This window comes from Gymnoscopelus microlampas (assembly GCF_963454915.1).
Source record: "Gymnoscopelus microlampas genome assembly, chromosome: 14".
NCBI classification, from domain to species: Eukaryota; Metazoa; Chordata; class Actinopteri; order Myctophiformes; family Myctophidae; genus Gymnoscopelus; species Gymnoscopelus microlampas.
This window is the reverse complement of record NC_139951.1, coordinates 26,698,361-26,725,774: the sequence shown is the minus strand read 5'-3', so window position 1 is coordinate 26,725,774 and position 27,414 is coordinate 26,698,361. Positions and strand designations below refer to the sequence as shown.

General features: G+C 40.7%; 4 protein-coding genes across 5 annotated transcripts in view; 2 read left to right on the top strand and 2 right to left on the bottom strand.

Moving 5' to 3' along the window:
- LOC311060756 (paired box protein Pax-6-like) overlaps positions 1-1,308 on the bottom strand; it is a 15,710-nt gene extending 14,402 nt beyond the window's left edge. Inside the window, exons 1-2 of the mRNA XM_084079070.1 lie at positions 1,184-1,308; positions 278-527 (exon numbers count right to left, since the gene is read on the bottom strand). The gene's annotated coding sequence lies outside the window, so the exon portion shown is untranslated. The remainder of the gene's footprint in view (positions 1-277; positions 528-1,183) is intronic.
- A 631-nt stretch (positions 1,309-1,939) lies between these two features.
- On the top strand, positions 1,940-8,258 carry LOC311060754 (serine protease 33). The gene is made up of 6 exons (XM_084079068.1): positions 1,940-2,364; positions 2,511-2,623; positions 3,288-3,367; positions 3,856-4,127; positions 4,942-5,102; positions 6,910-8,258. The coding sequence occupies exons 1-6, from the start codon at positions 2,319-2,321 to the stop codon at positions 7,165-7,167; spliced, it is 930 nt and encodes a 309-aa protein (XP_083935194.1). The 5' UTR covers positions 1,940-2,318; the 3' UTR covers positions 7,168-8,258.
- Positions 8,259-9,059: 801 nt separating this feature from the next.
- On the bottom strand, positions 9,060-19,226 carry mapk7 (mitogen-activated protein kinase 7). 2 transcript variants are annotated; one of them, XM_084079056.1, is made up of 8 exons: positions 19,124-19,226; positions 15,794-15,879; positions 14,589-14,875; positions 13,660-13,825; positions 11,598-13,144; positions 10,385-11,493; positions 9,770-9,903; positions 9,060-9,445 (listed from the first exon to the last, which is right to left on the bottom strand). In XM_084079056.1, exons 3-8 carry the CDS (start codon positions 14,869-14,871, stop codon positions 9,298-9,300), a joined length of 3,387 nt encoding a protein of 1,128 aa, XP_083935182.1. In that variant the 5' UTR covers positions 14,872-14,875; positions 15,794-15,879; positions 19,124-19,226; the 3' UTR covers positions 9,060-9,297. The 2 variants fall into 2 exon arrangements, with proteins under 2 accessions (XP_083935182.1, XP_083935181.1); XM_084079055.1 differs by lacking the exon at positions 15,794-15,879 and having other exon boundaries at positions 19,124-19,225.
- A 2,411-nt stretch (positions 19,227-21,637) lies between these two features.
- On the top strand, positions 21,638-25,881 carry vkorc1 (vitamin K epoxide reductase complex, subunit 1). The gene is made up of 3 exons (XM_084079074.1): positions 21,638-21,925; positions 22,724-22,833; positions 23,177-25,881. Exons 1-3 carry the CDS (start codon positions 21,738-21,740, stop codon positions 23,386-23,388), a joined length of 510 nt encoding a protein of 169 aa, XP_083935200.1. The 5' UTR covers positions 21,638-21,737; the 3' UTR covers positions 23,389-25,881.
- The last annotated feature ends 1,533 nt before the right edge of the window (positions 25,882-27,414 follow it).

Here is a 27,414-nt window from a genome sequence, read left to right as displayed (position 1 = left end):
GCTACTACAGGATGTCTGTCCATCCCTTTGGAGTGATATCAGGGTTTCTTAAGTGTCCTACTAGACTCTTCCTGGGTCCCAAGCTGTGGAATAGACCCCTACCCATGCACTAGAGCTAAACATCTTAGTCACTATAGCCTAAGAGGGAATCCCTCTTGGCCCGGGAGATACTGTATTATGCTTTTGGTATTGAGGTAGAAGCTCTGAGCCACTCTACACTCGCTGCAGACTCATTCCCCATTTCCACAGTATGTAATTAAAACTCACCTCTTCAGACTCAACCTCACCCTCTAGCACTCCTCCTTTCTTGTAGTGATACCTACTTTTTCTTTCATTTAATGCGTCAGGCAGTGACAGCATTAACACTGGACAAATAAACATTCCCTCAGCTGATCCCTGTTGAAGAACCGGTTCCTCCATCTGAAGGTGTAGGCTGTAGGGACATGGGACCCCGTCAGTGGAATTGTGTTGCTATGGGAACAGCTTGTGTTCACGTTTATTCCCTGTCAGCTACAGGTTCCCAAACACTGCAACAGGAAAGAAACTTAGAATCTTTATGGCGTCAAGTGTGAAAAGGTCAATATATAGGGAGCTAGGACAGGTGTAGTCTGCATTCTAGAGCACTGTTTCCTAAACAGTGCAGGGTCCGGACCCATGTTTGAGTAAATATCTCCTTTCTTGGTTTCCTACATTTAGAGCAATAGTGATCAAAGGTCCTTGAGGGGGTTCTAGTGGGTCCCCAGAAAAATTAGTTAATATTGCATCAAACGTAATTTAACCTTGGCTGACAGGCTGGCACTAAATATTCTCAGCCAATAATAGCTACTTATTAATTTTGGGTCCACTCCCCATGACATGAAAAAGTTTGAGAACCACTGGCCTAGAGCAGTGGTTTTCCAAACTTTTCATATCAAGGTCCATTATTTATTCGGCATTTGAGCAACAGAGCACCATTTGATGAGATTTTGCCTCTCAGACACAAAACTTATAGTATTTTGTTATATTTGGATAAGATTTTGTCCACAATTCCATGCTGTATTGATGTGGTAACAATAGGAGAGATAACAGGCACACATTGAACAAAATAGCAATTATTCTCTAATTTTGTGAAGACTTATAGGTAATGCAGATGTTTAACAATAATTTAACTCTTGAGAGTGTAAAATGAAATCCATTTGGTTACCAAGTCTCGATCATTTAGCTGGGGCTGGAGGAACCCCCTCCCTCAAGGAGCACTGGTGGTCCCCTGGTTGAGAACCATGGCCTAGAGGTTGATGTTTCCAAAAACATGTGGGGGTCCACTTCGACAACAGAGCGTTTCTGACAGTAAGTAATAACGGTAGTAACTTATCTAATACCGGGGAAAAAATAAAAAATAATTGAACAGATTCATTGTAGCCTCCATTGGCTGAACGGGGCCGAAGTGGGTTGAACCATGCGTTCTATTGGTTGCCGACGGGCAGGTACCAGTGTTGCCATGTCGGCTTATTATAAGCGACTTTGGGCTTGTTTTTCTGTAAAGTCGCTTGTAATCATGTTTCTAAAGTGTAGTTGCTTATTTGGGCTTTTTTCCTTTCGTTGTTTAAACTCAACCATTTCCAAGTCAAGGACCCACAGTCTGTGGACCCCCATCTGAAAATATTTCAGGCCAGGGACCCCCATACCAGTTGATAACATGTTTAAACTTTAAACACATCACTTTTTTTGAAAATAGCAGATCTACAAGCTCACAATGTGTCGCAACGCACGCGTTGTGAGCTTGCCGGTTATTTAATTTTCAAATACCCGACGCTGATGCATAGATATAGGTTTAAAAGTGCTCATATGTGTGGCCTAATAGTTGCTTATTTTGGGCTTGTTTTCATAGACCTAGTTACTTATATCGCTAGCAAAACCTGGCAACAGTGGCAGGTACACACAGGTGCGGTGGGGAGCAATATCATTTCTCCCGTTACCCTCGGATTTTCAAACCGGTTCTGTTTCTTTCTTTCTCTTTCTTTGGTCAAAATCCTATTCAAACCTTTAATCGGGGAGTGTATAGGCCTGCGCATCGTTCAACCTAGCGAAAAACACCTATAAAAAGCGCATAAAATAAGACCTTGGGCCAGTCAGTCGGATCGTTTAGCTGTGGAACAAAGTCTCTATTGTTGTGTGGGCTGATTTAGATAAGAAGAGAAGATGACCAGCAAACATTCCGCAGGCTTTCCAAACTAAACGACGGCAAAATCTACGAAAGTTAAAGTTGGATCCATCTTTTTTAAATCAAAGTCGCTTGTATAGCCTATAAACTATTTTTGTAAGGAGGATCACCCATCAAAATGACGTGGAAATTATCCTTTCGTGCTTTTTTGTGGTGTTTAACAGGTGAGTTCGTCACCGAAACTTCTCGCGGGGAATTAAAATGTTGGCCTATTTCCTTGTGTTTATTGGAGTTTAACGAGGTATAGGCCTAAACCCAGCTTCTTTGCACTGACTGATGTTTCTATCCATCTTTACACATGATGCTGTAGGTATATTGGCTTCTTATGCCCACGAATGTGGCCGAGCACCGATCATAGAGAACAGGATTGTGGGAGGAATGGGGGCCTCTGAAGGTGCTTGGCCATGGCAAGTGGATATTCAGGTAAGCCTTAGCCACTACAAATGATCACGTATTTTATTTACTCACTGTGTGTGCACTGTAGTGTACACAGTAAAGTCCTCAGTGTTAATGTATCCACTTATAACTCAAAGAGTGTAATAAATGTAACCAAATGGAGCACTGGCTCCCAAACTTTTTAGCTCAAGACCCAAAAGAGATATTGGATGTTTGCCAGGGGACCCAAACTAGTGAAAATAGCAGATCTACAAGTTCACAACGCGGCACAAATTTGGCAGATCTGCTATTTTCACTACTTTTTAAACATTTAATTCTAATTTAGGGAATTTCTTTGATGTATTCGTTTTTTATTCATGAAATTATTTTTGAATTATTTTTTAATTTGTTTTCAACTCTGGAAAATGTGTGGAAGTCTTTAGGAAATATTTTAAAATAATTATGATGACAAACCTTAGGAAACAAGTAAAGGGATATTCACTCAACGACCCACAAATGGATCCACGAGTCCCGACCCACTGTTTGGGAAACAGTGGTGTGTACACAGTAAAATCCTCAGTGTTAATGTGTCCATTTATAACACAAATGGAGTGCAACTGTATGTGTGGTCATCTTGCTGTCCTGCTGTGTGAGGGATTTGCCTGTGATGCTGTAATGATATTTCATTTTCTCTTTCTCTCTTATTTCCCAGACGGTGGCCAACGGCCATGTATGTGGAGGAACCATAATCACTGAGTACTGGGTCCTTTCTGCTGCTCATTGCTTTCCAAAGTAGGCTATATTTGTTCCTACTTAATTCATAACAGGACTGTTTTACTTAGTGGTGGCGACTCATTAAATTCAGAACCACACCGCCTCATCACACCACCTTGTTCAGAGAATCATTGCAGTTGCGGCACTGGCAATTGTTTTAATGCCTGCACTTTTACATTTTTTGTATCTATATCTCATTGAATATTGTCATTTTCAACAAAGTAACTTCATTGAACTTCAAGAAACAAGAGTCCCTTAATATTACTTCAACAAACACGAGTAACCTCATTATATATCTTAAGTAAAAACAAAAACAATACTTTCAAAACATGGCCAGGATGATCAAATTACATCTGAATATGCAAATGACAGGCTTGCTCTATATACCAGCTGCTGAACACAAACCCCACACAATAGATAATCTTGGCTTGAAGTAGCCCATAGCATAGGTTTCACATTTCAATGTGAGGTGAGCAGGTTTTATTGGATCTCCTGTTCTCTTTCAGTCCGTCTGATGTGGGGTCCTACATCATCTATGCAGGCCGTCACGTACTGAACGGTTGGAACCCCAACGAGTCGAGCCATCGCGTGAACCGAGTGGTGATTCCATATGGCTACGTGGAACCTCACCAGGGGCAGGACATGGCGCTAGTCCAACTGAGTACCCCAATAACCTGGACAGATCATGTCCGCCCCATCTGTATACCTGACTCTGGGACCCTGTTCCCGGGTGGCATGCTGTGCTTTGTCACAGGCTGGGGAAACATTCGAGACGAGGGTAAGGTCTCTCATATGCAGAGTTGCCACACTTACATTTGTCTTCAACGTAGAGCAGCAAATATCATTTTAGTTTTTTCTTCCGATTCTTTTTTTTATTAATAAAATAATCGAGAAGCATGTTTTTTGATAAAAAAACGTATTTTAATCAATAAATTGACATGAAAAATTACAAATTGATTATTTGTTTAAAGAATGTATTAAATTGATTAGTCCAATTAATTGTTGTAGACCTAATTGAACTTCATGGTCAATATTTAAAGACATGTACAACATAGGATGACTTTTATGTCTCTGAATTGTGTGTGCTCAGCTCGGTGTCTTTGTGGTTAGAGTATCAGCCCAGAGAATGGGAGGCTGAGGTTCAATCCCTGGCCACGTCATACCAAAGACTATAGAAAAGGTACCCAATGCCTCCCTGCATGGCATTCGGCATCAAGGGTTGGATTGGGGGTAAGTCCCTGTGACATACTAGCGTCATGGCCAGGGGGTGTACTTGTACATCAAGCTGCTGCCTCACCCTACAGAAATGGGAGATCGGCTCCTGACCTACGGGCCACGTGGCTCAGACACCGGTGGCTACCAAGGCTACTTGATATTGTCTGTTTATATTGAACATTATCTGTACTCAAGCCTAGAAATAATATTAATCAGACACTCAAAATAAATGAATGAAATGTATCTTCATTCAAGTCGTGTTTTTGCTGTACTGTATAGCAGCAGCATCTGTTACAAGGTTTTGGGTGATAGCTTTTCTTTCAGATTATTGAGCACATTAGCACCCAATACTGTATGTCCAATCTTCTTCCTCTTAGTTCCTCTGCCTGGAGTGGGGCCCCTGCAGGAAGTACAGGTGCCAATCATCTCCCAGTCTTCATGTCAGCAGATGTACCAGCTTCACCCAACAGAGAACGTGGACATTCTGTATGACATGATCTGTGCTGGTTACCAGCAAGGTGGAAAGGACTCCTGCCAGGTACTGTGGTGTGACCCGTTTGTTCTACTTTTTTTTATTCTCACATACAAGAATACACACAAATTGGTATAGATATACCCCTAGAACACTAACAATGAAAATAGTCACACCATCACTAACGTTGGGTATATTTTACCTGATATAATAAATTCCATAAATATATTTCTCATCAAAATATATTAAAGTACAACAATACATGGCAAAATTGAGGTACCCTTCTTTCATATTTTAACAGGAAATTTCACAAACAAAAGAAAAACGGATATCATGGGGGGACCCTATAAAAAAGCAGAACAATCTGTGAAAATGTGGGTATTGTTAAAACAATATTCCTAAATAAAAAAATATAGAGCTGGGAACTTTTCCTTTGGTCCACCCATTTTACCCTCTATCACCAAAGATTTTTAATTTTAAAGATACGCAATCTCCGGTTTACTTCCCGTTTCTGCGTGACGTAGGTGGACACCTTTTTAGGAGACAGGAAGCAAGTTGGAGTCTATTGATTCCAATGGAAGAGTCAACGTGAACACAGCTTCTGAACCATTCCTTAGCTCCATAGATACTGAACTAAATATTGGACCCAATCATCACAAGCCACACAATATGTACAAGATTTTCATACTAAAATGGCTTTTTTTAGAGACACAAATTAGGAGAAAATCTACTTTGTTATTGACCTTTCTCTATCCCATCAACACACTCTCGCGAGATTTGGGGAGATATCTGAAGAGTCCATCTGCAGTCTGACGGACGAGACATAGAGGGCTCTGTCCCTTATTTTTTAACTCTATGCTCTGTCCCTATAAGATGTTCTAAAAACTGATTAACTGAGATTATATATGTGAATATAGTACGTGAAAATCATTATGGACATATTAAAAATTAAATACAATGTGTGTTCCAATGCTCAATAATATAATGTTCCATTATTAACTGTCTTGGTTGATGGGGTATGATTTGGGAATCATAACATTTTGCTAAACATAACATTCATGCTAATTTTCTAAACATACTATGGTCTATAGTGGTAAAATATATACCTTATAAATAAGGGCCTTTTATTTATAAGGTATATGTAATATTTTATATATATATATATATATATTTATAATTATAGTTATATATCTCTATATATGGTTAACATTGAGCAGAAACAGGAGCACATCTAGCATAAGACTGAATAATGTGTGTTTGTAGTGGGAATTTCATAGGTTTCTTAAAAGCATATTTGCCAATAACAGTTTGCTTTCAAAGCAATTATTTTCTTTAATGAAGAAAATACACAAATACACATTCATATGACGTCAGCCAGGGAGAGGGGAGGGGGAGGGTGGTGGGGTGTTCGGGGGAGAAGACAACCATGCCTACTTAGGAGACCATTTGTAGGATTTGTGTACCACTTCGCCTCTAGTGGATCCAATGGAGAATGCGTATCTTCTATATTAACAATCTTTGCTATCACTAACGTTGGGTGAAATTCACCCAAAGACCTGCCTGTAGAAAAAAAACAGGGATGGGGGCAGGGAAACAACCCTACCTTATGTGATGTCAGTGAGCATCCTGAAGGTACCCAAGGACCCTCCCACCTCAGACATCAGCAACATTATGAAAATCACATAATTACAATTGTTCGTGTGAAATTCACCCATGGTTAGTGTTCTAGGGTTAAAATAATCTCTATTTACATGAATTAACTTAGCCAATTTATTTTTCTGACGTAATACTGTACATTATTTATACTTGCAGTTAGATTTCAGTGCACAGTAGTGTAGCTTGTGACCTGTTGGATCATTGTCTTCCTCTCTAGGGGGACTCGGGAGGCCCGCTCGTCTGCCAGATGGTAAACGGGACGTGGGTGCAGGCTGGGGTGGTGAGCTTTGGCGTGGGCTGCGGTGAGGCCAACCAACCTGGAGTCTACGCCAAAGTGTCCACCTTCTCAGACTTCATCCGCAACACAGTACCAGGGATCCGATTGTATGGCCATGCTAACCAGATCTGGGCTGCTAGGACATCTGTGTTTGTCAGCTGTCTGTCCAGTTTACTGATGCTGCTGCTACTGAGATAGGAAGGAACCATTTTGAAAACTGTCTTGGTACAGTTGCGTAAGATAGAAACTGCACTGTAACAAATGAAGGAAAAAAGCGGTCTGCTGATTGCAGATGTTTGGCCAATAATTCAAAATTGTATGAATTTATAATTGCCTTAGAATTAGCTGATTAGTTTTACTATTTTGTATCTGACATACACACACAAAGCCATCATGTACATTAAATATCTTTTTTTTTTTAGCACTAATTATCTACTTAATCTGATTCATACAGTTGTTCTAAATGAAACATGTGCTTTTAAACCTGATTGTAAATAAATGATACATGTTTTCTGTAATTTAAATAAAATTGTTATACTTTATAATTGTTATACTCATAAATTCAGTTAATAGTTAATTCTATTCAATTATTTTTACCTGGTCCTTAAGCGTGAGAATTGTGTCTTTCTGACGTGTTCTTTAACCCATTTAGACCTGAGGCCGATTCTAAAAACGCCTTCTAAATCCTGACCTAAGTTTTCTGAAAAACTTCAAATATTTATTCAAAAATTATTTAAAAAATGATGTTGCTATATACTGTACGTAGCAACAGGAACCCCAAAAGGGTCCATCAGATTTGAATTTAGGGTGTTAAAAAGATATCTGATAACATGTTTGCTGTTTACAGAAGTGATCCCAATCCAGTTTTTGTGGGTTCTGAACCACCCAAAATCCAAGTCTGATCCACTTGGAAAAGGATTGAATGGTTTGAGCTCTTGGGCATAATATATTTGTTCAAAAGAAAGTATCTGTTGATCATTTCTATAATTTCTCTTTATCAAATGTTGCAAGTCATTAGATCCTTTAAAATGCTATGTTTCTGTGAGTACAGGCCAGTAGCTAGAATTGAATTTGTTGTGTTCATAAGTAAATTGTGTAGTATGCCATAAAATAAGAACTACCTAGTTTTTATTGCACTTATAAAGATACTGACACCATTATAAAGTGTAAGCTGTCCATTTGGTTTCGGTTTTCGGTCCAAAATAAATTATCACTCAACATGAAAAGAAAAAACGTAATATGTTCTTGCCTTGAACCACATTTTTATCATCTAAAAAAGATATTGATAACATCCCTATAACTAATGTGTGTTCCACACGATTCTTTGGCATTATGCTTGATGAATCGTTAAACTGGAAACCACATATTATGGCTATATCCGGTATCCCACGTAAAACCCGTCATTTGATCAGCACTGAGGTAGCCACTGTTATATTATTCTATGATTATCCGATATCCGTATATTAATTATTGGATATTGGTTAATATATGGCTAAGATTGGCTTCCTAAGTTTGCAGGATTGGTTTGTTTTGAACAAAATGCCTCAAATCATGAACGCAGTGTGCGATTTTCGTGAAATTTTGCATGCACATTCCCACTAGGTTGAGAAAGAAATGCCACCCTTTTCATATTGGCCTGTTATAGCGCCACCAGCAGGTCTAATTTAGCAAAAACACATTTTTGGAACAAAATGCCTCAAATCGTGAATGCAGTGTCTGATTGCTGTGAAAGGCCTAAGAAGAAATGGCACCCTTTTCACTTTAGCCTATTATAGCGCCACCAGGAGGTCACAATAACCTACCTGACCTGGTGGAGACCTGTGCTCCGAGGAGCACTTTTTCTAGTTTTGTTATTTCATCTGTATGACATGTCAATTAATGTTTTATTTGTAATAGATGTGTATATTCCACATTGATGTAATTTTATCCTACAACTAATGTACAAACATTCCCGGAGAATGCCACTTCTCAAGCCCCTGGAGGGTTTTTAGGTATTCTCCTTCACATTTTTTACTGATTCTTTGTGTATCATCGTTAAATTCTCTTGTAAGTGTAAACAAACAAACAAACCACCAGACCATACAAATATATATAACCAGACAAAGCCAGGTGATGACCTGTTTTACTTTATTTAAACAGAAAGCACTACATGTAATAGTAGAAAAGATTCATGTTTTAGTAGTGTGTATTAAAAGAGGCATCTTAAATTAATTTGTTCTGTCATAGCTTGTTGTTTTCATGCTAGAAATTCCACAAACGTATCAAAATTCCATGTTATGACTAAGCAGTTTTCTTGTCTTCAATTCCAGTGAAGGGAGAGGACAGAATTCAGGTGTCAGGAGGAGTGGAGTCAGAGAGGATCATGGGAGAGCCCAGCTGTAATTCCTGCTGAAGTGACTCCAAATCAGCTTGGGTCATGTGGTGAACCTCAAGCCAGTCAGATATGAGGGAGGCAGACAGGGGCCCTGTGTCATAACTGATGGAGGAGGGGAAAATGTAACAATTTATAAAAAGGTACCATTCATAGTGCATTAATTGATATTACTCCTCAAGTCCTTAGTAATTTATTTTGTATTGTATTGCGACTAGACTTTATTTACACTTTTAAACTTCACATTTCTCAATTCTTTACAAGGACACTGAAGAAAACAATGTTGCAGGCTGACACAATTATTCCGTTATTAATACAAAATCTAAGAGCAAATGTCAAGGACGATACAAAACTCAGTTTGAATCGTGAGTTAGCTTTAACCTCCTTCTGTCTCTGAGGTTGAACTGTGAGTTTAGCTTTAACCCTCACCTGTCTCTGAGGTCGGAGTGCGGGAGGTCTGTGAGGGACTGGTTAAGGAGGTCGTCCAGATCAAAGCCCACGCCATACCCGGCCCCGCTGCCTTTCGGAGTCACAGAAAACACTGGGGGCAAAACATCCTCCACCTGACAAGAGATAAGACAACATTACATTAGCTACAGTTAACAATGTTTAGGTCAAAATCAAGTCCAGCAGTAGCCTGGTAACCCCCCCCCCCCCGCCTCGCCTCTACGGGGGGGGTTACCAGGCTAGTCCAGCAGAAGATCATGGCATTTTCTCTTAACCACTTAAGCCCTATACTGTATACTTCATTGTACGGTGAATAGCTAAAATAGCTGATCTACAAGCACTTAGATCAGATTTTTTTCTTTACAAATAAATAAAAGTTTACCTTTAATGACATAGCCGGAGTTAATGTGATTAAAAGGTCGAAAAATAGGAACAACAGAATCACTTTCATTAACTAATAACTATAACAAAGGACATATCTGTGCTGCTGACTCCTTTGATGCAAATAATTCAGGAAGTAAACTTAATATGCAAAGCACAGAATAGAGAACAAGAAGACAATGACGTGAAGCAGATAATGAGAAACCTGACACAGACCTGTGACTTGGAGAGCTGCAGTGTTACTGTGTGGATGTCTGGGGCGACGGAGGGCCCCGGCTGCCCGGTGTCTGTGAATCCCAGGCTGTGCTGAGGTTGGGAAGGGGCTCCTAAGGCCCCACAAAGAGGGTTTGTAGTCTGTGTTCCAGTCTTCTCTTCTATGGAGGGACAGAGTTTCTCCATTGGCCCAGGACTTGTTGCTGGGTTAGGGAGGCTATTTTGACCTCTAATACCTACATTTCCATTTGTCTCTCTGGTGGTTATCATTGGGGCTTTGCTCAAAAAAGTTTCCAAAGGAAGCAGCTGAGCCTGAGGATGAGGTTGTGGTTGGGAATGAGTTTGACTTTGAGGTTGGAGTTGAGGCTGAAGGAAGCTTGCTTGTGGGGGCTGTGGAGATCTATTTGACTGTGGTTGCAGAGGTGGCCTTGCCTCTACTTGCTGCCCACTCCAGCTGCTCAGGCAGTTAAAACCACTCTGTCCCCCACTCTCGCCCTGTGGTTTGAGCATGTTCTTGACAAAGCCACTAGAGGCCGCCATTATATCTATTCCTCCACTCACAGACACTACTCCCATTTCCGCAGGCTTTGTCTGGCTCATAGAGAAAGGTAATGACGCCTGGGTACTCTGAGGCTGAAAAAAAACAGGCAGTCTGGGCTTCACTTGAGGAGTCAACTGCTCATGAGACTGAATCTTCCCACCCTCTTTGTCAGCTTTTTTACCTACTGATATGTGAATGTTATCACCAACCCCCACGCCATGGTGTGAGTTCATATTGCAGTCATTACTCTTTGCCCCATCATCATTAGGTGCCTGACATTTGTCATTGCAGCTGTCCATCATTTTTTTCCAACGTTCCAGTAGGCTTTTGTCATTGTCACTCAATAGAACCCCGCCCAGTGAGTCCCCATGCCTGCCTTCTTTTCTCTCTTTTTCCTTCAGCTTTCTCTCGCGCTCTCGCGCTCGTTCTTGCCTCTTCTTTCTCTTCTCCTCTCGCTCCCTTTGCCGCTCCTGGGCTGTGACGGGTCGGCGTGATTCCGGAAGAGACGATAGGGAGGACGACATACTTCCAGCTGCACAAACATCCATTCCCAGGGCAGAAGTAGCTCCATCTGCAATTAAAACATCACAATGGGATGTAGATCATTCAAGTCATCACCATCATTAACAAGGCATAAATCTATCATATGACTGAAGCTCAACATTTTGAACTTACCACCTCTAGCTTTGTTTCGGAGAGCCGCTATAAGAGCAGCTTTAGTATCTTCTGAAATGGCTCCTTCTTTTCTGGTCCCATCTCCCACAATAGGTGGAGCCCTGGCACCCTTAGACAGTGACTGAGAGAGGGACTGAGACAATGACTGGGCCTGGGCCTGGGAGAGAGACAGAGAAGGCACAGTGCTGGGAAGGGGTGTCATAGTCTGTGCTGGGGTTGCAGGCATACAAATGGGAGCTTGGGTCATGGACTGGCTCTGGGTGGCCTGTGGCATCGCTGCTTGGCTTTTGGACCGCTGCTCATCCTTGGAAAAATCTCGCATTGCTTCTGACGGAGTTTCCTGGCTTGAGCTGACCGGTGTTGTTAGGTCTATAGTCTCTGGCTGACCGCCATCAGAGCTGGCACTGGCCATGTCCACATCAACTGGCACACTGTCAGATTTAGTGAGTAGAGGTAAGTTATGGGTCACTCGGGAGGGAGTTATCTCAGAATGGGAAGTGGGCTGGTTGTTAAAGGACGACATTTGATTTGGAAATGCCCGGCTTCCTTCTGCTGGTGTGTGGATCGCAGTGTCGTGTTTGGTTTTACCCTCCATTGCACGTTGTGGATGAATCTGTGCTACTTGCGAGAGCTGTGTGTGTTTGGTCAGGTTAGCAGTGGAGGCCTGAGAAATACACTGGTTACTGCTGGGCACTCCTCCACCAACCCCAGTTCCACCATTCACCCTTGGCAAGGGTCTGAACTGTAGTCTCGGACGCGGACAGCTTTGTTTCTTTACATGAAAGTCCTGGATCTCCACCAGGATGGCCTCTTTGATCTGTTCTTTATTCATCTGTAGCTTGTCAAATTCAAAGTCAAAAGCTGGCACACAAATGGGCTCGTCATCGGAGTCATGGTACTTGTCCAGGTAAGGATGTGCTAGTGCTTGTGTCACGGTGATGCGCTCACGGGGGTCGAAGCGCAACATGGCCCCAAGCAGGTCCAGTGCCTCTGGCTCAGCATGAGGATATAGTTTAGCCAATGGCACAGGTGCACGTGAGGGCAGACTCTGAACATAGGAGCGTACCCTCTCAGCACCAATAGCATCAATTACACCTTCAGGAGGAGTGCCTAATACTGACAAGATGAGCTGCAGCTGGTGGACATAGTGTTTCCCAGGAAAAAGCTGTTTGCGTCCAAGCATCTCAGCAAAGATGCACCCTACAGACCACAGGTCAATGGCCAGGCTGTAGTGGTGTAGAGAGAGCATGAGTTCTGGGGCACGGTACCACCTCGTGGCCACATACTCCGTCATAAATGAGTGGGACTCCTCAGGGTGTGAACTGAGACCCCTTGCCATGCCAAAGTCACCTATTTTCAGCTCACAGTTCTCATTTACCAGCAGGTTAGACGGCTTGAGGTCACGATGGATGACGTTGGCCGAGTGCACGTACTTAAGGCCACGGAGAAGCTGATACAGGAAGTAGCGTGTGTGCTCTGGAGTTAGCGGCTGGCCTGAATGAATGATTTGGTGAAGGTCACTCTCCATCAGGTCGAGTACCACGTATCTACACAAAAGGACAAGTGAGTAGATGAGACCATGGAGTTAAATTGCTATTTCTTATATCTAAAATGACAGAATGTTGTAGTACAGTGAACTTTTATACAACTATGCTCTGGAATGGAACAGTGGTATAGTGTTTTGTTCTAGAAACTCTGTAATGATGGCTGGATTGGGATTGTTCAACAATAGCTTTCCATACTTTTCTGTGCTTTTATCAAAATGTCCTTGTCCACTGGACTGGAATAGCAGTATGGATATCACTTGATATATTATGAACAGGGTTCAATTTGTAAAAAAAAAAAAAAAAAAGACAAAACAACAAAAAACCTAAGCTTACCGTATATACTTCGTTGTACAATAAATATCAAAAATAGATTTAGATTTAGATTTATTTGTCAATACTTAGCTACGAGCAAAACTATTTTATTTAAATACCAAGATAAAAGAAGCCTTAAGCAGTAGCAACATCAGCAAATAAAGGGGGAGCTAGGGTTAATTATTTTTAAATTAAGGACTTACACAGACTTGAAGGCAGAGTGAGGGAGGTTAGGCTGCAGTATGTCTTTGATGGCAATGATGTTGTCATGTTTGAAGTGCTTGAGAATCTTCAGCTCTCGCAATGTGCGTTTGGCATTTGTTAGCACTTCAAAAGCATTAGAGATCTTCTTTATCGCCACCTGCTGGCCTGTGAAGAGTAAATATGCCACAATAAAAATATGCAATAATTTTCTGTCATCACACCAAGCTACATTCAGCGAGGTAGTTCAGAGATTTACAAGCACCCCAAGGCCAGACAGAATATAAATTTGATAGTTTTGCAGTGTTACATCATTCTACAGACTGTAAATGTGATTATGCACGTCATTGTTCAAGTTAGTCTCGTATAGCCGGATAATTCGATAGTTCCTCTGAAAGTCTGGCAATGCGAGACTATCTTCAAGACAACAACATAAAAATGTACAGGACATAGCACATTTTACAAGACAATCTTGTATAGTGTGCTATGTCCTGTCAATTGTTATTGTCCTTCTGGCGCCTTAACCAGAACAAATTCCTGTATGGCCCCTGGCAATAAAAGTGATTCTTCCGAGTTTGGAGATAAAAAAATTAAATAAATTATATTAAGAATACAAATACAGCTAAAGCCCGCATTCTGAATAGACATTAATAAGATATATGGGATATATACAGTATTTGATTATCTCTTTGTCATCAGCAGTATTTGTATTCTAGGATGCAGTTTCTTTGGAGCGCTGATGCACCACATATGAGAACTAACAGAGAGGACAGTTGTAGCGGAGAAGTGAGACTTTATCTCAGAAAGAAAAAAAAGATCAATGTGTCGAGACTCGAGGAACAATATAAAAACTGCAACTACAAGCAATGATAGTAGTCAATTAAGTACATACAATTGAATATTATACCTTTACCTAAACATTATCTCTTACCATTATCCCGTCTCCTGGCAGAGGAAACAACACCATAGGCTCCTGTTCCGATGGTTTCTATGACTTCATACTCCTCACCAACCTCAAAGGTTACATCCAGAGAGTGAGCTTTAAGAAAAGCCAAGTTCTTGGCTGTTGTACTGTTACAGTCTGTGTTGTTGCCTGTTGTCTCAGACTGTGCATCATGATGGCTCTTGTTTTCTCTGCTGTTGTCATTGGTCATTACACTTTGAGTCGACATGGCCACAGATTTAGCGACTTCTCCCCCCTCCTTGGTTGACATGGTTCTAAAAGGGAATGGGAAAATATAGAAAACAGTTTGCACTCGTATTAAATAATCCAAGTAATAATCCATAATGTGAAATAAAACAAAAGGTGCCCCCAAAAAATGCAAAAATGTCAATAACAGAAACTTTTCGGTTAAAAACACATCCTCAGATGCCATCTTATGGCAGACTGATGGCAAATATCTGTGAACATTCTATTTATAGATGTGTAGGTCTGTGTGCGTGCGAGCATTCCCATTGCCTTTCACCTAAAAGGAATGAGGAAACGGAAACCTAAAGTTTAAGTTGTCTTAAAGGTAGGGTAAGTGATTTTCTTTGGTTAAAATAAGTGTTAAATAGCTCTATATTCTGATAGTACTCATTGCTATAGAGTGTTTGTTCAGTAAAAGGAGTCTCCTTGTCTCTCCAGCTCTTTATAAAACAGAAAATGCATTTTCACTATAAAAATGAAGCTTAAAAATAGGTATTTTCTCCTGATTGGCTGAGATTTTGACACCTATCGGAAAATGTATTTTCTGTTTATTAAAGAGCTGGAGAGACATGGAGATTCCTGTGACTGAACAAACACTCTATAGCAATGATTACTATCACAATATAGTGCTTTAACCTTTTAACAAAATACTTTTTGTTTTAACCCAAAAATATCACCTACCCTACCTTTAAGCTACAGCATTGGAACAATCTAAATATAGAAAGCAACACGTCATTGATTCGGTTCACTTCGGTCATTCACTTCAGGTTCATTAAACAGAAATCCCCTTTGCCTTTGGGTATGAGTGACGTTAATGAAATCAAGGCTCTGGTGTCAGACACAGGTTGATGGATACATGAAGGGTGGGCACCAAAACATTGTGGGCACTTGGTAAATCTTCTCAGGTGAGCACTTGAGATGTCTGGGCATCAAAACAGAGTGGGCACCTGATAGGTCTTGGTACCAACACGGAGTGGGCACTGAGGACACTGGGAACAGTACGTGAAGTGGCTCACCGACATGCTCTGCTAGTCTGTGTGTAAATTAAGGATAAGAGAAAGGATGCAGAAAGGCAGGTTAAACCCAATTGAATTTTAAAACGATTTTATAATCGTTTTTTGAGTTTCCCATCAGTATAAGTATAAGTATCAGTATAAATGTAGTTTTTGTAGATCTTGATTTACAAAAACAAGATTAACCACTTAAACCCCAGCCCACAATGGCATCATGCAAGCCATAGTAGAGAAAGTATACAGGGTTTAAGTCAGTAAGTGTTAGTCTAAACCAGGATTCATTTAATCCATGTTGGTGTAACTCTGTCAGTGCTACTACTGCGTATATTGGGAAACTTGTTTCAATATTGAACATTTCAATCCAAATCTCGTAGTGACTTTCTCACATTATCGCAGGATATTGCAGTCACATATCCTTGTCTGCTGGTGTCAAATCACAGCACGTGTTCTTTAAATTTCCAAACACATGGCAACATGTGTACAAATGTACAAATGTACAGTATACCACAGAGTCTTAAAAGTAATACTAGAGTTTCGGGGGGCTACGCCCCCCGAGGGGGGCTACGCCCCCCCGAAACCCCAGCCGCGCACGGGGCCCAGCGTGGGCGCGTGTATATTGGGGTACGGAAATCACCGGAGTAAAACTGTCCAAAAGGAAAAAGAGAAAAAAAAAAATTTGGGGGAAAAATGTTAATATTTATTTTTAACTTGGTGGTCCGCGGACCCCCTGGTGGTCCGCCGACCCCCAGTGAGTGTTGGGACCCCCGGGGACCCCCCTGGAACATGGCGGACCCCTTCGGCTGTTTTGTTTTTTTTCATGCACGGTTTGCTTGTTTCTGTCTTTTTCTTTTTGAAAACCTGGCATGAACGTGGCAACCCGACTGACATCACTGACGTATCCTTGGTATTTGTACTTCCGGGTTGCATAATGATGACATCACTGTCGAGTCCTTTGGTGTCATGAACCTAGGCTGGTTTGTTTACCAGATTTGCCAGCGTGCTATGAGGACGGACATATTGTGATGGAGACATGAGTGAAGTGAAAGTAACGGCCTGGGTGGAACAAAGGAGGTACGTAAGAAGGGGGGGGGGGGGGTTGAAGCGAAGGAGCTGCGTGTGTGTTGTTGTGGAGGAGATGGGGAGAGTTCAATGGCGGCCGCTCGTGTTGTTTCGGCTGTGTTCGGCTCAAGCCGTCGCCGTTCGGTGTCGGTGGTGTGCACGGTAAACGGTAAGAAAGTGATTCACCTTCCGTTTTGTCCGAAATGTGGTGAGTGTAATACATTATGTGGCGACGTGGAAACAGTGAAGTGAGCAATGATAGGTGCCCTACGCCACCCGTAAATTGTGAAAGTCGGCCGTGGCTACTGTTTTCGCGACATGTCCTATGGCGGCGTTGTGTTTACTCGATTACAGAGCTGTGGCTATAGCGTCAGCGGCGCGCGGAAGTAACTTGTCGTTTATATAATTAGATATGTCAGAGATGCAATTAAGTTAAGTAGTGCCCAGTCTTCCCCCAAAACATCCACATCAAGTGCCCAGTCTTCTTCCCAAAAAGTGCCCAGTCTTCCCCCCAGAGAATTCACCTTAAGTGCCCAGTCTTCTGGGAAAAAAAATACTTCTCATTTGCCCATTCATCTGGTTACCCAGGTTGACCACCCTGATGCAACTTTTTAGCCACATAACTTGATTTGATCAGCGAACCATAACGTACAGTAGGCTATATGATCTTAAATTGCATTATTTTTAATACCCCTCGAATACCTGCGCCTTAAAAAGCACCTTCCTAAATAACCAGATGGTAACAGGGTAAGTGGGCACTATAGGGACATCTGGGCACCTCGATGTAAAATTGTCTATTTTGTCCAAAATGTTGAAAAATAAAATATTTGCAAAATGTTTTTAAGTAAAGTTAAGTATACATGATTAGAACATGCTTAAACATTCGACAATTAAGGTATAACTAGCCCTGAAACATGACTGTCATAAGCGTCATGTGAACCATGGCTAAGGTATAACATTTCTACAATTGCTACAAATGGCTACAAAACCTGTATATACAGTCATTTTGGGGAGTTTTGGGCAAGTTGAAGGATACAATTAAGTCTGATAATGATGTACCGTGCATGTTCACATCATGTATTACATCACTTATAACTCATACTTTTTCAACAAAAAAAACAAAAAACATTTTGGACACCAAAATAGCACATAACACTACAAAATAGCCAATTTTACATTGAGGTGCCCAGATGTCCCTAAGTGCCCACCTATCCTGTATCCAACAACCAGATAGATACGTCGTTTCGTTTCTCAGAATAATGTTAACGCCATTGCCTGGCTTGTTGTGGGCAGAATTAACGGTTTACAGTGAAACACCTTAAAGGGTTAGTTCAGATTTTTTGAGTATTTTCTGTAGGAAATACTTACCATTAATGTAGTGGTTGCAAAGGTATTAATTGATTGCCCGAGTCCCATGGTCAGAGTTATGGTCCGTTTCTGATAAATATGAATGTAGTTCCGGTAGATTAGTAGATTTGGTGGGGGCCGCTCATTAAAAATAAATGAATTTAAAAAACTAGCGTCATTTGTATTGTTGACCTATTTCTACCATATAGAGCAGGTTTCGTTCAATTTCGACCCCTCTGTCACATGGTACTATTTTTTGTGTCATATATTTTGTGCGTGAGTAGGCTGCCGCGGCGCAGTGATTCTGGACACAAACATTAGTACCATGTGACAGAGGGGTCGAAATTGAACGAAACCTGCTCTATATGGTAGAAATGGGTCAACAATACAAATGACGTTAGTTTTTTAAATTTATTTATTTTTAATGAGCGGCCCCCACCAAATCTACTAATCTACCGGAACTACTTCATATTTATCAGAAACGGACCATAACTCTGACCACGGGACTCGGGCAATCAATTAATACCTTTGCAACCACTACATTAATGGTAAGTATTTCCTACAGAAAATACTCAAAAAATCTGAACTAACCCTTTAAGGATTTATATCAATACAGACTGCACGTGATTACTGGCGAATTGTTCATGTGTAACGGCTTCACCGACCACTTGTATGACACAGTAATGAAACACACACTACACAATAAACACGCAACCAACCTATCCCACTGTAGGGGCGTAGGCCAGTTACCTGAACAGCCTGCTTTCTAGGAAGGTACGAGCCAAAAATATCACCCTTCTCTCTAGATTAGACCAACTAGGATATAGACATACGTATCCGTGTTATATAGATATTCACCTTGTTAACACACCACAATAGCCAGATGTGTTTTAATCCTGTAACGGCATGACAATCTCTTGTTTTGGCGACTGTTTTGCTGCTTCCTTGTGCTGTTCCGTCTTGCTTTTTGACTGGCACGTGTTGAACCAATCAAGTGATTTCGCTGTGTGGAGTGACGGTCCAATAGGAAATGAGAACTCCACAAGAGGCGGGACTTCAGTAGTGTTGCCATGTTGGTCATATAAGCGACGTTGGGCTTCTTCTTCTGTAAAGTGTAAAGTTGCTTGCAAAACTTGGTAGTTGCAGTTTTTTGGGCTTGTTTCTAACGTGTACTTGCTTATTTAGGCTTGCTTCCAAAACATGCATTATTCAAACATTGTTTAAACCTGTGGTTCTCAAATATTTTCATGAAAATGATTTGTGCCAGGGAGAATTTGTGTTGTTAAAACATATTCCAAATATTCCACATTTTGTTAAAAGAGTTTTTGAAAATAGCAGATCTACAAGCTCCTTTTGAGCTTGTAGATCGGCTATTTTCAAATAGTTGGTGCATATAGGTTGGGTATATTGGGCACATAAGTGTGGCTTCTTTTGGGCTTGTTTTCCTAGACCTGGTTGCTTATTTCTCTCACAAAATACGGCAACACTGCCCGTCAGTGCAGACAGAGTTGTGGCCATTGGTTCTGGGCGGTGCCGACGCATTGTGTGTGGGATGGCACAAAAGAAATGAATATTATACCGTTTTAATGCCATCTGTCACACTGCCAGTGCCCCATGATCCATAGAATAAAATACAATATTTCCTCTTGAATAATAATCAGCTATGAAAATAAATATAAGAATAGAATAGAGTCAAATCGTTCAATTACATTTTATTATGGTGCCAAATCAGCAGAGACCCATTGTCCCACCCTGAGCAATAAATGCTTGCTTTGCTCAAAAGAGCAGAAGAAGTACTCAAATGTTTTACTTGAGTAAAAGTATCAATACCACATTGTAGAAATACTCCATTTAAGTAAAAGTCTGACTGTAATTCTGAATTTACTTGAGTAAAAGTACAAAAGTATTGGCATCAAAATATACTAAAAGTACCTAAATTAAAAGTACTCATTGTGCAGAATGTCCCATTTGAAATCTTCAGATAGCAGATCTACAAGCTATGAGTCGCCCGCAACGCATTGTGAGCTTGTAGATTTTCAAATGGCCGAAATGTATATAGCAGGGTTTTTTTTTTCAACTGATTGTGAACCAGGGACCACCACCCTGACTATGAATCAACCTGGGGACCACTGTTGTGTTGGGTTGGGATTGCTTTGGTAACACTTGCTATGCATCCCATCTCTGTATCCCACTGTTTCTCAACAGACTAATAGTGGTCCATGGCATTATTAGGGGAATTACACTTCCCCTTCTTGAGATTTTCTGTGGAATATCTTGACCTCCGACTTCCCAGTATCTGACAACATTGATATCATCATAGGTCACCAGATCATTTAGTGCAATGTTCCGTGAAAGAAAAAATCACTTTCACTTTCTAAAATACTAAATGCAAGGTCAGGGACCACATGCAATACCTTCACAGACCACCAGTGGTCCACGGACCACCTGTTGAGAACCCCTGGGTTGAAGTGGTTAAAAATCTACAAAGTAACTAGTAACTTAAGTTTTCAAATAATTGTTGTGGAGTAAAAGTATAATATTTGTCTCTGAGATGTAGTGAGTTGAAGTACTGAAAACTGGAAATACTCCATAAAGTAAAAATGCCTCAACATTGAAGTACAGTACTTGAGTAAATGTACTTAGTTACTTTACACCACTGCGAAATAGTATAGAATAGAATCAGCTAGCTGGCCATTTCGATAGTATACGGCCTTACATTAACAACAAATCAGTGAGGCTTTTGGGGAAATCAGAGGGTGAGGAAAAAAGATACAAAGTCCATTCCTAAAATCCATAAAAAACCCAGACAGTGACTGAGGTCTCTGTTATCTGTTATCCAATCAAAAGCTTTGTAAGGATCGTCTTCGACCAATCAAAACTTGGAATGTGTATTTTAGCATACCGTGTCATGTGAGGTAGGCTTTGACCAGCGTTGCCATGCCGGCTTATTATAAGCTACTTTGGGCTTCTTTTTCTGTAAAGTTGCTTGTAAATATTGGTAGTTGCGGATGCGATTTTGTTGGGCTTCTTTCTAAAGTATAGTTGCTTATTTGAGCTTTCTTCCATTCTTAAAAATTGTTCTCAAATATTTTCATGAAAATGTGCCAGGGGAGCATTTGTGTTGTAGAATGTTTAAAAACATATTCCTAATATTCCACGTTTTATTGCAAGAGTTTTTGAAAATAGCAGATCTACAAGCTCAAAACGCGTCGCATCGTGAGCTTGTAGGTCGGCTATTTGCAAATGGCCGATGTTTAAAGCGCTCATGATGTGGCCTATAAATTGCTTCTTTTGGCCTTGTTTTCCCAGACCTGGTTGCTCATTTCTCTCAGACAATCTGGCAACACTGCCGGGATGCTTGCAGGGGGATGATGAGGCCAAAGCAAGCGTTTACATAAAGCGTACCGTTTGTTCCCAAATGTTCCATTTGAAATCTCCCTTGAATTAAGTTGAGAAAGACAGTGGGACCAACATGGCAGCGGCTGGTGATCACCGTGTGCCCACATGGGAGAGGAAAACGCGCATATTTCTGTGCACTTTGGGCTTTATTCTGTCCATATATGCTCTGCATGTTGAGCTTTCTCGAGAAAACAACCCGGAGTACAGAGCGATGTGCGACCTGGGAGAATCTGTGAGCTGTTCCAAAGTGTTCACGTCCAGGTAGTAAAGTAGCCTATTGATGCTTGGTAACTGACTTGCTCTATGAATTGAATACACATGGACCCCAATGGAAACAAGTCATAGTGCTTTCTTGGGGTTTAATCCTTTTAGCATTGCATTTGTCATTTTGTAAACTGTACTTTTTTCTTTTTTTTTTGCAAACTGTTGATAAAGTATTCAATTCAATTAATCAATCAGTGAAGATAACCTGGTATGCCTTGCATGCGCTGTACAGCCCTACGGTATATTGATTGTCAGGTCATGTTGTTGACATAACAGTGTTGCCTTCACTGGCACTGCAGTTGCGCCCACTCAGTGCCACGTGTTAAAAATTAAAGTATCACTGGGTGTGTGGGTCTGAGTCACATATAATAGTGTCATTCTTTATAATGGACCATTTTGACCCCATAGCCAGCTTTTCAAAGTTGGCCATACAAAGAATAGAGTAGAATTCCCCCCCCCCCCCCCCCCCCAACCCATTAAGAGTTAAGACCTGTCTTAAATGCCTTCTAAATCAGTAGTTTCAAAATAGCAGCTATACAAGCTCGCAGAGCGGCACGAAGTGACAAGCTGTGAGGTTGTATATCTGCTATTTTTTTAGTAGCCAATGCTAAAAATCTAAAATGACTCAGATGCTTTCCCGGTTTCAATGGGTTAATTAATTCATTCATTCATTCATTCAATTTACATACATGTCTTAACAAGTATTTGCAGAACTTAGTGGCCTACATTTTCATTCTTTATTATGTGCACCAGAATTGTTTGAAATAACCTTTTACAATTTTTTTTTTTTGCCAGATGGGGACGTGGATTCGGTTTGGTCCAGTACTTTGTTGCTAAAGATAGTGCCCTAAACCAGCCGAACAGTATTCTGGGCCTCATTTTCTACACTCTACAGCTGGGCCTAGGTCAGTCTAACAGTAACATTGTGTTCCACTAATTATAGTGTTCATTCATGCAGCAATATGATTCCCCCGCACGCACGCACGCACGCACGCACGCACGCACGCACGCACGCACGCACACACACACACACACACACACACACACGCTATATGTTAATGTTTGTTTTTATTTGCACTTAATTTTTGTATGCTACATCTGTTCACATTGCATTGTTTGCCCTTTGTTGTGTCTTTTTTACTTGTACAGCACTTTGTTTGATTCTGTCATGTGAAATGTGCTATATAAATAAACTTTGATTATATAGTATGTAACATGTGAACTCTGTCACGTGTTGCTTTCTTTTAGGGTTGTCAGTTTCGAAGAGAGCAGCATTGCTTTTGGTCATCGCTTCCTGGATGTCTGTGGCTGGTTCAATCTATTTGGCATGTGTGCTTGCCTTTATTCTCGGGGACTTCTGCCTGGTCTGCGTGTCAACCTACATTATCAACTTTGCCATGCTTTTCACCAATCTGAAACGAAGGAGAGGTCTGGATGGAGTGAAAGTAAAGTCTGGATAGGTAATGTAGCTTCCGGATGAAGTTCAGTATGTTTATTCTCTCTGCTCAGCTGATGGATCAAGCCTCTCAGACTTGCAACACTGTGACACAATTTTGGACCTACTGTAAATGGAATGCACTGTAAGCTACCTGAAGAGATTCTCTTGTGTGATCAAATGGGGGGGGGGGGGGGAAGCTTTTCTCCCCTTGAAACATCTCGCAGGTTTTTACCTGTGTATGCCGTTTTGTATGGTACTTGATAATGTACTGTATGCTGGTTTGATATGACATTGTACACTCACAATGTTCTATAACAGTGCTTCTCAAAGTTTTTGTCCGCAGACCCCATCTGAAAATATTTTTCAAATAGCTTATGTATATATTAGGAATGCAAGAAACGGATAAGAATCTAATTTCAATATTCTACTGCCCTGGCGACGATTATTCGACTATGGACATGGATATTTTGCATCACGCAGGTTACATTTAACGTTGTTTGTGTTAAATGCTGTGTATCGTTTGCGGCTCGTTTCTCGTCTGTGACCCATTGCAGTGCTTTGAAATCACTGTTTTATGTCTGTGCGTTCTTGCCTAGACGGCTCAACTACTTGTGCCTGTTTTTTCTTCGGCTGTACAACGGTGTCAGGCAGGGAACACAGCTGACCTACAAGCCCACACCGCTTGCAGATCGGCTTGCACGCGACACCGTTATACAACGACGTATAAACCGAGTTTAGGTAGACGAGCATGAGAGGCGGAGCCAAGCTACAGGAGAGGCAGAGAAGAGCTGCTCTACATTAAGCTACAGTTTACATTACTGTAATATAAAACAGCCGACAGTGTGAACAATAAATCAATGGCAATGTACTGTACAGTAGTATTAGCCTATATTTTGTGTATATATATTTATGCAGGCATGCATACATACATACACACACATATACTATCTATACATACACATGTGTGTATATGTAAAATTGATTATAAAATATTAATTTCGAATTTGGAGGCTGCCACGATTATTCGAAAAATTGAATTTTTGGCGGCTGCGTGTGCGTGTGTATAGGGTTAAAGTGGACTGATTTTGATGCTATATGAACTAATTATACTGGGGACCCCCTGGAATCCCCCGCAAGGACCGCTGGGGGTTCCCGGACCCCACTTAGAGAACCATGGTGATGGTTCTATGAGTATTTTGTCTGAGGCCATATCAACCTTTTTTTTTCAGAAGTGAACATAAATCAGATCAACAGATCAACAATCATAATGAAAATGTAAGGCAGACAGTGTCTGTGTAGTTACTTTGTCTGTCCAGCAGATAGAGCCATCTTACAATAAGGTAGTTCCCTGATGAAAATATAGGCACAAGTTGTTGCATTGATCAGTGCTGACAGATTTTATGCTGTATCAGAGAAAATAATAATGCAGGGGTCACACCTACAAAACAGTAAAACACGTGCAAACCAGTTAAGTGCTCCAGGATATTTTATTTGGGTAGTCTCTCCTGAAGTGCCCAGGTATTATTATTTTCTCTGATCCAAGTTGTCCCTGTTGAGCACCGACGAGCCCTTCTACCTTCTACTGGCTGAAGCGCACTGGACTTCTCTTTACCTAGATTTTATACTGTACTGGTTGTTTATTTGTCCCGTTAAAAAGTCAATACTGAGAAACTGTTTAATAAAAGTTGATTTTAAAGGATATGTTCAAGTAATATGAATACAAAAATAACTTCTATATTCTTTCGGTTCATCGACCTACCAACACATCAATGACAACATGACGACAAATTAGCTGTAGCTTAGTGTTAGGCTGGAGTTTGACAACATGGTTTTTACATTGGTCATTAGTATTAATGATACTTCATTGTTTTTAGGCCTTGTGGCTTTCAAAAACTATTGCACAATGCAGCTTTAAAGGTATGTTTTGGTTAAAAAAAAAACGTTCAAAAGTTTTTTGTTAAAAGGTTAAAGTACTACATCAAAAGTAGGAATTAAAAAAAAAATCCAAAAAGGTAGCACATCCAAATCCAAAATTTCAAATCGATGGAGGACAAAGTACCCACATTTCACACGATTGAACGAACGCTTACGCGTTTCGGCTATGAGCATTCATATCACATAGATTCAACTCACTTTATACAAAAGGTCAGAGTTCACCTACAGCTGAAATCTCAAGTCAATCACCAAGGTCCAATCACTTGTATGCAAGAACACAGGCAATTTGAGGCATATATCATAAAGTAACACATCCAATAAACAGTGCAGGGGCATCGAAGACGGTGTAGGAGCCATTATGATGGCGGTATATTATTTGTTAGGTTGGCATTATTATTATTGGACACTTGGTGGCGGGCTTTAGTTTGACAGCACTGGGTGTGTATCTAAGCCGGGGTCACAGGTGCACTGATGAGCGACACGGTCCTTACCAGCAGCAAGCAGACAGACAGACAGACAGAACAGAAAATAACTACAGAAATTACACTGCAATATCACTGGTATGTTCTTTGCAACTACAATAAATACTCATAAAACTGGAATTTCGACTGGACATTCATCTTGTTTGTTTCTACTGTATGTCTACTGCGTAGGATCACTCCAAACCATACCTGTGAAGTAATGTGCAATGTTCGAAACCTGGGAGGTGGAAATTGCCATTACAGACAGTCTTAATCCAAAAAGCATTTTAAGCTATAATCGTCATTTAGTCCATTGGGTGTCATAGTGTTGAGTGTGTATATCCACTGCATTTCTCTGTGGGCCAGTTTCTTTATAATATCACCCCCTCTGATAGGCATCATGATTTTCTCAATCCCACAGAATTTGAATGAAGAGGGTGAACCATGATTTGCTTCAGCATAATGTTTTGCAATTGTATAATCCATATTTCCTGTACAGATTGTAGTTTTGTGCTCTATTGTTTAAGGGGTCGTTTAGTTTGTCCTACCAATGCTAGAACACAGGGACATAACAGCATGTAAATCACTTGTGTCGATTTACAGTTAATGAATTCACAAATAGGAATCTTCCTTCCAGTGTGGGGATGATTGAATGATTTCTTGTCTGTTGTGTTGTTGCAACAGGCACAGTTACCACATCTATACATTCCAGTTGTTGTCAGCCATGTGGTCTTCTTTCCAACCATATTTTTGACCATGACATTACCTTTGATTGTGGGTGCTCTCCTGAATGCAATAAGAGGTGGGGATTTGCAGAGGTCCTTCACAGATGGCTCTTTTTGGAGCACATGCCAGTGTCGGCTGAGTATCTTTTTGATTTGTTGAGCTCAGTGGTTATATTCAGACAGTAGAGAAACAAACCCGACTTGAATGTTTTGTTTTTGGTGCAGTAAGATCAGAGCGGGAGGTGTTATTGGCACATTGTATGGCTTTCTGAATAGAATCGGAAGAATAGCCCCTGTCCTTAAACCGAGCACTCATAATGGTTTGTTTGGAGTGAAAATCATCAAGATCGGTTACGTTTGAGCCTAAAAAATTGACCTACTGGGATGTTGTCCAGGATGGTTACTGGTAGCATGCAAAATCGTATTTCGTTCCATGTCTTTTCTGAAAATAGATGTGTGAATCATTCCAGTTTCATCCTTGGATATAATTGGATCCAAGTAGTTAATTTTGTCAATGCTCTGTTCACAAGTGAATTTCAGGAAACTTGAGTTGTTGAGATATGATACAAAGTCCATTCATTCAGTCTGTGTTCCCTCCCAAAATAACAGGATATCATCAATGTACCGTTTGTATAAGGGGTTATTATTGGGCTCATGTACAACTTTTTCTTCCCATTTTCTCAGTTAAAGTACTGCATTCTGATCATTGCTATAGAGTGTTTGTTCAGTCACAGGGGTCTCTCTGTCTCTCCAGCTCTTTAATAAAACAGAAAATGCATTTTCAGGTAGGTGACACAATTTCAGCCAATCAGGAGAGGGTACCCATTTATCAGTTTCATGTTTATAGTGTTCCAGTTCCAATTGTGTCTGCTCATTTCTGCGTGATCACTTCCAATTTCACTTATTTAATCTGTATCCTATCTGAGT

What these genes read in the sequence shown, in the direction of transcription:
- LOC311060754 (XM_084079068.1), top strand. Translation starts at nt 2,319, where the DNA reads ATGACGTGGAAATTATCCTTTCGTGCTTTTTTGTGGTGTTTAACAG. An exon ending in TTTTTTGTGGTGTTTAACAG is followed by an intron (nt 2,365 to 2,510) that starts GTGAGTTCGTCA and finishes ATGATGCTGTAG; the next exon opens with GTATATTGGCTTCTTATGCC. An exon ending in GTGGAAAGGACTCCTGCCAG is followed by an intron (nt 5,103 to 6,909) that starts GTACTGTGGTGT and finishes CTTCCTCTCTAG; the next exon opens with GGGGACTCGGGAGGCCCGCT.
- mapk7 (XM_084079056.1), bottom strand. Translation starts at nt 14,871, where the DNA reads ATGTCAACCAAGGAGGGGGGAGAAGTCGCTAAATCTGTGGCCATGTCG. An exon ending in TGCCAGGAGACGGGATAATG is followed by an intron (nt 13,826 to 14,588) that starts GTAAGAGATAAT and finishes TACTCTTCACAG; the next exon opens with GCCAGCAGGTGGCGATAAAG. An exon ending in TGCAGCTCTCCAAGTCACAG is followed by an intron (nt 9,904 to 10,384) that starts GTCTGTGTCAGG and finishes ATCTCTTGTCAG; the next exon opens with GTGGAGGATGTTTTGCCCCC.
- vkorc1 (XM_084079074.1), top strand. Translation starts at nt 21,738, where the DNA reads ATGGCAGCGGCTGGTGATCACCGTGTGCCCACATGGGAGAGGAAAACG. An exon ending in TCCAAAGTGTTCACGTCCAG is followed by an intron (nt 21,926 to 22,723) that starts GTAGTAAAGTAG and finishes TTTTTTTGCCAG; the next exon opens with ATGGGGACGTGGATTCGGTT. An exon ending in CACTCTACAGCTGGGCCTAG is followed by an intron (nt 22,834 to 23,176) that starts GTCAGTCTAACA and finishes GCTTTCTTTTAG; the next exon opens with GGTTGTCAGTTTCGAAGAGA.